Raw genomic sequence first — 9,252 nt, 5'->3', positions numbered from 1 at the left:
CAAATATATTGTGTACATACTGTCCACCACATTACATCTGCCTAGTTATCCCTCTATCCCCAACCATGACTCTCATCTCAAGTTCTCTCCATTTTAACAACTCTTACTCAAAAATATGGTCATGGTTCAGCAAGGAAACCCTCCGAACTGATGATTTCGCGAGCCTATTTTTCGCTGTTGTTGGTGTTTTTGTAATTTTCCGGTATTCAATGATGTTCATCAAGTCCAAGAACGCAAAGCCACAATCACCACCGGGACCTCGAGGCCTCCCTATAGTGGGAAACCTTCCTTTCCTTGAACAAGACCTTCACACTTACTTCACCAAACTAGCTTGTACCTACGGAGCGGTTGTGAAACTCCAACTCGGAAGCAAGATCGGTATCGTGGTCTCCTCCCCATCGACGGCCCGAGAAGTACTTAAAGACCAAGACATCACATTCGCCAACCGGGTTGTGCCAGTGGTTGGCCTGTTAGCAAATGGGGGTCATAACATAGTTTCCAGCCCCTACGGCCCTCAATGGAGGATGTTAAGAAAGGTATGTGTACTCAAAATGCTTAGCAATGCTACTTTGGACAAGATGTATTCGCTTCGCCGAAGAGAAACACGAAAAACCGTGGATTATTTATATGCTAACGCTGGAGCGCCAGTAAATCTCGGTGAGCAAGTGTTTCTAACGATATTTAATGTGGTGACCAATATGATATGGGGAAGCACGGTTGAGGGGGAAGCCGGGGCCAACATCGGTGCAGAGTTCAAGCAAGTGATGTCAGTAATAACAGAGATTTTGGGCCTGCCTAATATTTCGGATTTTTTCCCAGTCCTTGCCCCTCTTGATTTGCAAGGTCGATGGAAACGTATGTCGAAACCAATGGAGAAGTTGAATGGAATAATTGATAATATGATTGATCAACGGCTGAATGTGGTGAAGGAAAGTGGGGACTTTTTGCAGTTTCTCTTACAGTTGAAGAATGATAATGATCCCAAGACACCTCTCACCATGGATAATATCAAAGCTTTGATCATTGTGAGCTTTTGACCCTTTTTTTTTGTATTAAGTAAGCTTAAACTGTGTTTTAATAAGAGTCATTTACGAATTCAATTTCATGTTTCCTTTTTTATATTCGGCAAGGATATGATAGTAGGAGGAACGGATACATCCTCCAGTTCAATTGAGTTCACATTGGCTGAAGTCATCAACAATCCACAAGTAATGAGAAAAGCACAGAAAGAACTAGATGAAGTAGTTGGCAAAGACAACATTGTGGAAGAATCTCACATTTATAAATTACCCTACGTGCTTGCAATTATGAAAGAGTCGTTGCGTTTGCATCCGGTTCTTCCTCTCCTAGTCCCCCACAGCCCCGCCGAGGCCTGCACCCTCAGCGGCTACGCTATCCCGAAAGGTTGTCGGGTGTTCATCAATGCCTGGGGAATTCATAGGGATCCTTGCATATGGGAAAATCCTTTGGTGTTCAACCCCGACCGGTTTCTGAATAGCCAATGGGATTTCAATGGGAATGACTTCAGTTATTTTCCTTTCGGGTCCGGCAGAAGAATGTGTGCTGGGACAGCAATGGCTGAACGGATGGTGTTGTACTCCATTGCCACACTTTTGCATTCTTTTGATTGGAAGGTGCCGGAGGAGGATGACAAGTTAGATCTTTCGGAGAGGTTTGGGATTGTCCTCAAGTTGAAGAATCCACTCATTGCAGTTCCAGTACCAAGGTTATCAAACCCAGCTCTCTACCAATTTTAGATGGATTGGTATGGTACTAATGAAAAGTGAATGTTATGTTTGGATTTCAATGTTTTTACTGTGTGCTATTATTTAATAATACTATCGGCGATATTAAATATATGGTCTATTGTTTGACTGGAAACCTCGTTAGAGTCCGAGCAAGGAGTGGAGGACCACACCTTGCACTCTCCATTTTTTAATATGAATTATTCTTGCTTAATATAATAATAGTGTGAAGGCATACATGACAATTAATGAAAACAAGAAGAACCAAAATCAAACATATTACAATTTAATAATATTAAAGTTGTCCCCTTTTTTGTTGAGGAGGCAGAATTTAGGTTTTGATATATAGCTCTAATTTTATGACAACTCAACGGTTATTGATGGGATTAAATGAGTTATAACGTTCGTAAACGATTAATTATTTTTTATTTGAACGGAGAATCACAATTGATAATAAATCGATCGTGTTGAAGTGGTTTATCTACATAAGGAGGTAGGAAGAAAATGATTAAGAGTGAGATGCTTTCATATGAGTTTCAACAATTCTCTAGGTATTGTTCGAGAGGTTTTATAGTATTGACCCTTAGAGGTAGAGCTAAGCACGTAATGACTGCTTGTAGGCTAGCAACATAGGTGGATATGGTCAGCTAATGATATATTTAGGTCAAGCAGGTCATGTGGGTCTATTATAGATCATATCAACAAGTCATGACTTCTATATAGATGTTAGATATTCGAGATCCTTCTATTAGAGATGTTCTCTTTGTAGGAAAAAAATCAATATTTTTGAAGCTTTAAATGAGAAGTTGAACCAAACGTTGTTGAGGAAAATGTGGAACCAATTGCTAGTTTGTAAATGTACAGATGTGTACGACATGGGTTGTAATACCCCAAAAATATGGTTAGTGACCAAAATGAATAAATTGAAAGTTTAAAGGCTAAAGTATAAACTTGAGAAAGTTTAGGGACCAATGTGTAATTTTGAAAAATTGTGTAACATGGTCCCATAAATGAATAGTTTACCCCCCAAGAATGACGTTTTCATGGGTTTCAGATTTTTTGTACGGAGTTTGTGTTAAAAGCTATAAAGTGTGAAAGTTTAAGAAAATAGTTCGGATAATCGGATCGAATCGAGAGTTTAGGAAATTTTGCTAGATGATAAGTAAGGGCACAAATGTCTTTTCCATGCTATAAAATGATAAGATTTAATACAGACTATTGGATTTAAGTTGATTTTCATGTTAAATCTTAGCCATTAAATTAAAAAGGACAAGATTGTAATTTTGAAACTTTTCAAGGGTAAAGTTGTAAACTACTAACTTCAAGGTTTAATTTCAACCCATGAATGATAAATTTGATATGTGGCATGATTAGAATCATTGGATTTTAAGGTCATAATAGTCATTTTGGACTAAAATGAATTTTAAATTCATTTACGTTATAAAATTCATTTAGGGTAAAGTTGTAAACTACTTTCTTGAATTGGTTTGTTGTTGCCTTGAGTTACAACAAAAGAAAGGTACGTTTTTAAATTGATTTTTTAAGCATTTTAAATTATATCTAAGGTTAAGACATGAAATCCAATTTTGTTCTTTATTGAATTCTCTTTCATTTAGTCCTTATGAAATTTTGAAAAGAGTCGGTCCAGTGGCATATCAACTAGAATTACCGCCGGAAATGAGTAAGATCCATGACGTGTTTTATAACATCCCAATCATTTGGTCAGTAACCATAATGTAAGAATTTTAAACTCAGTTGTTGAATTATAATATTTTGAGAAATTCAAGGATTTATGGTGGAATTTTTGTGTAGGGCTTGATAGCAATTTTGGATTAGTGGAAAGGGTATTATGATCTTTTTTAAAGGATAATTATCTCCTTTATTAAGGGATAAGCACGTGGATAAGGGGAAAAGTCTGGAATTAATTCTTACTCTCTTCTTCGTGCCGTGAACTCCACTACCAAAGGTAAGTTTTTGTAAATTTGTTGGTTCCTTCAATTTATGGTTTGGTATTGAAAGCTTGAGTGTTATATAAGCTTAAGGAAAGCTTGTATAGGATTAAAACAACAAGAGGAGTGAATTAGAAATGGATTTGTAAAATGGGTTTTAAAATGAATTTTTGATATGGTGTAGTTTCTGGAGTTTTAGTGATGATTTTGACTTGTCAATGATCAAACTAAAGAGTTAGGAGTAATAGAAATGATTAAGAACTTGGTTGAAATCATGATATGATTTTTTAGATGTAAGAGTTTTAGTGAGATTTTGTATGTTTAAGAGTAGTAAATGAAGACAAGTTGGTTTGGATGTATAACGTTGAGTTTAAAGGCTTAATGAGGGATTAAAGTAAGAGATTTAGGAAGATTTTGGCTTGATTTTCGAAATGGACATAACAATTTTGGGCATGGATCATCGGTACTAGAAGAACAGTATCGATACTTCAAGGCAAAATCAGTGAAATTTGAAGGGTAGTATTGATACTGGTTGAGGAAAGTATTGATACTGAGTTGGGAGTATCGATACCAAGGGTATAGTATCGATACCATTTTCAAGATAAGTTTACAGAATGCAAAAATGGTATCGGTACCGTGGGGGGTATCGATAACATTGAAGGGAAGTATCGGTACTATAATGGGAGTACCGATACTATTGAACATGAAATGGGAAATTAAGTATTTCTTTCAGTTTAAGTTGTTATGATTGGATATAAGTGATCTGAATTCCGGTATTTATTTTCGATTGTTTAATGTAGACATTGAACAAAGTCAACTTCCGGTCAACTCGACATTATAAGTATCGGTCCAAAAGTGTTAAGGTTTCGTTTAGGACTTCAATGAGTGCAATTTCTTTGTTTTGTATTAGAATTGAGGAAGGCTTGCGTTAAGCCAACCTCAGTGTTTTCGATTGAAAGCTTTCAAATTTCTTTTATGTTATATTTTATAATGTTTTATTCAAATTATATTATGTAAGTTATGTGTTATGATTATGTGGATATGATTATGGAAATATGACCTTTGAATATGTGTATTCGAAAAGAACCAACGTGAAAGTTCATATGAATAAGAAATGCTTTGATTAATGAATGATAATTAATTATGTGGTTAAAAGCCCAAGGTATATGTATGAGGATTAGAGGTATAGTTGGCATGCCAAGAGTCAAGGGTTTTATGTGGTACTTCGGGATAATTATGTGGCATTTCGGTGCAAATTACGAGCTGTGGTGATAACATTAGTGCACAACCTCAATGTACTCAAATACCTAGAGTTATCAATAGTATATGGTGGGCATTTGGAAACAAAGTCATGCAAAATGAATAATATATATAAGTATATCTTTTGGATATGGAAAATAATTTGGAATTCTTTATGAAATGTTTTGCTAAAATATATAAAGATTTCATCTATAAAGTTTAGTACTCTTTAGTTTTGCCTCACCAAGTCATCGACTTAGCGTGTAATTTCCTCACGCGTAGGTTTGAATAAATCTGAAGGTTGATTTGTTGAGGATAGCATACTCCAGTGAAGATCATATCAAGACAAATTAAATGTAGGTTTTTTTGGTTAATTTTGTAAACTGTTGGCATGTACTACACGTTTAATTTGAAATCTATGTTTTGTAAACTCATACTTTTGTGTTTATATAAATTATTGAAATTTTGATGTAAATATAAATGTAAATTTTAGTATCTTCTTTTAAATTAAGGGTTTCTACCTTTTATTTATGAGTAGAAAATTTAAATTATCCTTATTTGTTAATTATCTATGATTTGAAAAGTCAATGTGACACTTCAGATTTATATCCGGATCGGGTACGGGTTAGGGGTGTTACATTTTATGGTATCAGAGCTATGGTTTAATTGATTTTAAGTTCAAAATAAAGTCATTTTTTATTTAAAAAGGGTACATGCCAACTTTTAATTAAGTCTTTCTGATCTGATAAGGTGATTAGTACGCTATTCTTGTTAATATATTAGTGAATTGATCTTATTAGATGTCGGATTTTGAGAGCACCCAAAGTGAAGCGGGAGATAGAATGGTAGAAAGTCGTAACTCACCTACCCCAGGCAGGCAGGGTGAGGAACATGCACATTAGGGAGTGCCTGTGCAAGATCAGGGGACCTTCTTCCAGACGTTAGATGCGATTATGACGTGTTTCCAACCGTTTGCTTCCTCAGCCCTTAAGATGAATGTTCCTAAGGAGCTGAGAAGCCTAGGAGCGCCTGAATTTAGAGGAGAAGCTTAGGAAGGTCCAATTGCTGCTGATATGTGGCTCAATGACCTTAAGATAATGCTAGAGAATCTTCATTGTTCTGAAATAGAGAAATTGGATGGTGTAGTTTCGTTATTGCGAGGTCAAACTAGAATTTGGTGGTCTAATGTGACGATGATAGCTGCAAGGGACCAAGTGACATGGTTGTTTTTCTTGGAAGAATTTAAGAACAAATACATTGGGGATCAGTTTATCAAGAATTCATGAGCTTAAAGTAAGGGAATCGCACGTATATGAGTTTGAGTGCGAACTCAACAAGCTGAGTAGATTTACAGCGGAATTGGTCCCTACGGAGAAGAACTCATGTGATTGGTTTGTGGAGAGGGTTTACGACCTCGATTGAAAAAACTATTGTTGGCTCTCAATTTCTCTTTATTCCAAGAGGTAATGAACAGAGCTAAAGCTCTGGAGAGCTCAAAACGAGAGGTTTATGGAACAAAGAATGCAATGGAATAAGAGAGTTGTTGCATCGTCCAGTGCCTCCCAATCAAAGAAAAGTCGAGGTTTGAGTTCTCGACCTCAGACTAGAGCAGAATCCGCAATATTCTCAGGTAGAGGATCAAATCCAGGAATAGCCAGACAAACTCACTCAGTGGAGTCCGGAGTGGATAAGTCAAATCAATGTCAGCACTGTGGGAAACATCATAGTGGTGTATGCCGAAAAGTCTCCGGAGCTTGTTTTAAATGCGGAAAGGCATGACATTTTATTAGAGATTGTCCATTGATGATGGGAGAACCTGCTCAAACAGAAAGATCCACTGTTGCACCTATGAGAGGAAGAGGTCGAGGTAGAGGAAGGAATCAATCTGAGTCAACCACTCAACATGAAGTGTGTTCCACTGCTCGAGTGCACAATCTAAAGACCAGTGAAGATTGTGATGATCCTGAAATCATTGCAGATACTTTTCAGATAGCTGGTGAATCTAATTTAGTTTTGATTGATCCGGGATCGAATTATTCTTATGTTAGTAGTAAGTTGGTGCAAGACTTGAGAATTTCGTTAGAACCTATTCGTAGCGAGGTGACTGTGACTAATCAATTAGGACATAGTGCTCGGGTGAGACAAATATGTCGAGGGTGTCCCATATGAATTCAGGGAATTGAATTCCCTGCTTATCTAATGGAATTACCCTTTGACGAGTTTGAGGTTATACTAGGAATGGATTGGCTTTATCATTATCATGCCAACGTGGATTGTCGACTTAAGCGAATTATTAAAAATTTCACGTTATTTGAGTTAGATTACTTATACCCAGAGGAATGTTGTTTAAGATCTTGCATTTAATATTAGTAACATTGATATTTTTTTCAATTTTTTCACATATTTAAAAGACATTATGTTTATACAAACAACTAATTTATCTAGTGAAATAAGATATTAGATCCCTTAAATAATGACAGGGATTTAAATCCTGACTTAATGAATGAATAAAATTAGATTGAAAGGATTACAATTATAATGGACCTCTATATGTACCGTTGTCCATTCACGTGCAACACGAGTAGGGGCGTCGCTAAATCTTGACAAGAGGTGCACCTGCCTACGGCTCCCAATTAAAAAATTTATAATTTAGTTAATTAATTTTTTATCGCAAATTTTATTATGTTTTTAAAAAAAATTAAGAAAAATATTGAATGATAGTTATTTTATATATTGAGAAAAAAATTAAATTATATGTATGTAGACGTTATTACTTATTACTAGAAAATTTGCATTTAAACATGTTCATAAAAAATATTTTGTGCGAGTAAATAGAGTTTAATAAAATTTTGTATTTAAATTATTTTTTAGATGATTGGATATATATATATATATATATATATATATATATATATATATATATATATATATATTAAAAAAAACCAAATGTACCTTATCCTTTTTAGGGGAAACAAAGAGTATTCAAATTAGGATGAAATTTATCATTTATAAACTATGGAACATAATGAATCACACTGCCACAATTACCCCAAGTTATAACACATGCCATAAAACCGGTTTCTCTGACTTTGGGAGATTACTTTTAATATAGCTGACTTGATGGCAGGGAAGTATCATATTCATGCTTGCCTATTGGTTGATTTAATATGCACCAATTATGTATATAATCTTAACTTCCACACACTTAATGATAGGACTAAAAGTTCAAATATCATTAGTTACAAATAAAATATACATGGAACCACTGCTTTCATTCGGTGCTTATATGTAGTAGAGGCCTGGAATCAAACATTTTCAGATACACATATTTGTGATCAATTAGTAACTAAGAATTTACAACAATACCAAACCAAAACTGAAGTGAGGTAGCTCCCATTGCGAAAAATCCCAGATTATCTCATAGTTTCCATCTTCTGATCCCATGATTCTTGCACAAAACCTAATTGAATCTCACATTTACCGCACAGCTAAGTCTTTCAAAGGAATTGATAACATAATCACTAGTCTTCTCAATTCTTCAGTATAACGAAATCTAAATATACGAAAGAAACAACATAGTTTGCCCCAAGGCTCTAGGACTATATTTCCATCCTACCTGATATAGCCCAATCACTTCTTAAATGTGATTAATTCCAATACGATGCACTTTACAATGATAATAGATGGAGACAGTTTGGTAGTTAAGCACAAGAACAAAATCAATGAATTAGAATCATGAACAGAAGCATCGGCAAGTATGCATACAATCAGTAAGAGAATGCTTCCCTAATCATAAAAGGCCTCTTATGTTTGTGTCTTCTGCTATAAATCTGTCATTGAATAAAAAATTCAAGTGTCTTTATGACTAACTGAACTCTTGGATGTTCGATTTCCACTTCCCTACCATTGTAAAAAAAAAATTACTGCTTCAAATGCCTATAGGCTCACAAGGTTTCTTTTCATATTTAGAGTTTCAGTCAACATAACTGTTCCTCCACGATATGGTTCACATATGACTCACAGAAATATCAAAACTTCAAGTTATGGAGTTTAGAGAAACAACTATCGAATGTTTAAGCTATGATCTTACAGGGGTTCAAGTGTACTGTTTTTTTAAACAAAAACAATGTACTGATGGCAGTATAAAGTATAAACTATCAGAAAAGTACAAAGGGCTAGTAAGACAAAAATTCCTACAAGCTTCCATTCTAAAGTTTTAATTTCTTAATACAAGCATTGATGGGGCTTAAATAATTTTCAGATGAAACGACGGAGAAGTGAAACGTAAAAACAAGATAATTAGCTAAGCAGCAAGAAAG

The 9,252-nt window shown here is 35.0% G+C and overlaps 1 protein-coding gene across 1 annotated transcript; it reads left to right on the top strand.

Annotated features, from left to right (window-relative positions):
* LOC120147286 (7-ethoxycoumarin O-deethylase-like) lies at positions 1-1,760 on the top strand. The gene is made up of 2 exons (XM_039160700.1): positions 1-1,025; positions 1,131-1,760. Exons 1-2 carry the CDS (start codon positions 66-68, stop codon positions 1,755-1,757), a joined length of 1,587 nt encoding a protein of 528 aa, XP_039016631.1. The 5' UTR covers positions 1-65; the 3' UTR covers positions 1,758-1,760.
* Positions 1,761-9,252: the final 7,492 nt, after the last annotated feature.

This window comes from Hibiscus syriacus, unplaced genomic scaffold, assembly GCF_006381635.1.
Source record: "Hibiscus syriacus cultivar Baekdansim isolate YM2019G1 unplaced genomic scaffold, ASM638163v2 tig00110937_pilon, whole genome shotgun sequence".
NCBI lineage: Eukaryota > Viridiplantae > Streptophyta > Magnoliopsida > Malvales > Malvaceae > Hibiscus > Hibiscus syriacus.
Note: the sequence above shows the minus strand (reverse complement) of the source record. Positions and strands in the feature narration are given on the sequence as shown.

Excerpts from the sequence above, each read along its gene's own strand:
- LOC120147286 (XM_039160700.1), top strand. The coding sequence starts at position 66 with ATGACTCTCATCTCAAGTTCTCTCCATTTTAACAACTCTTACTCAAAA. Across the intron at positions 1,026-1,130 it reads ATATCAAAGCTTTGATCATT|GATATGATAGTAGGAGGAAC; the intron begins GTGAGCTTTTGA and ends ATATTCGGCAAG.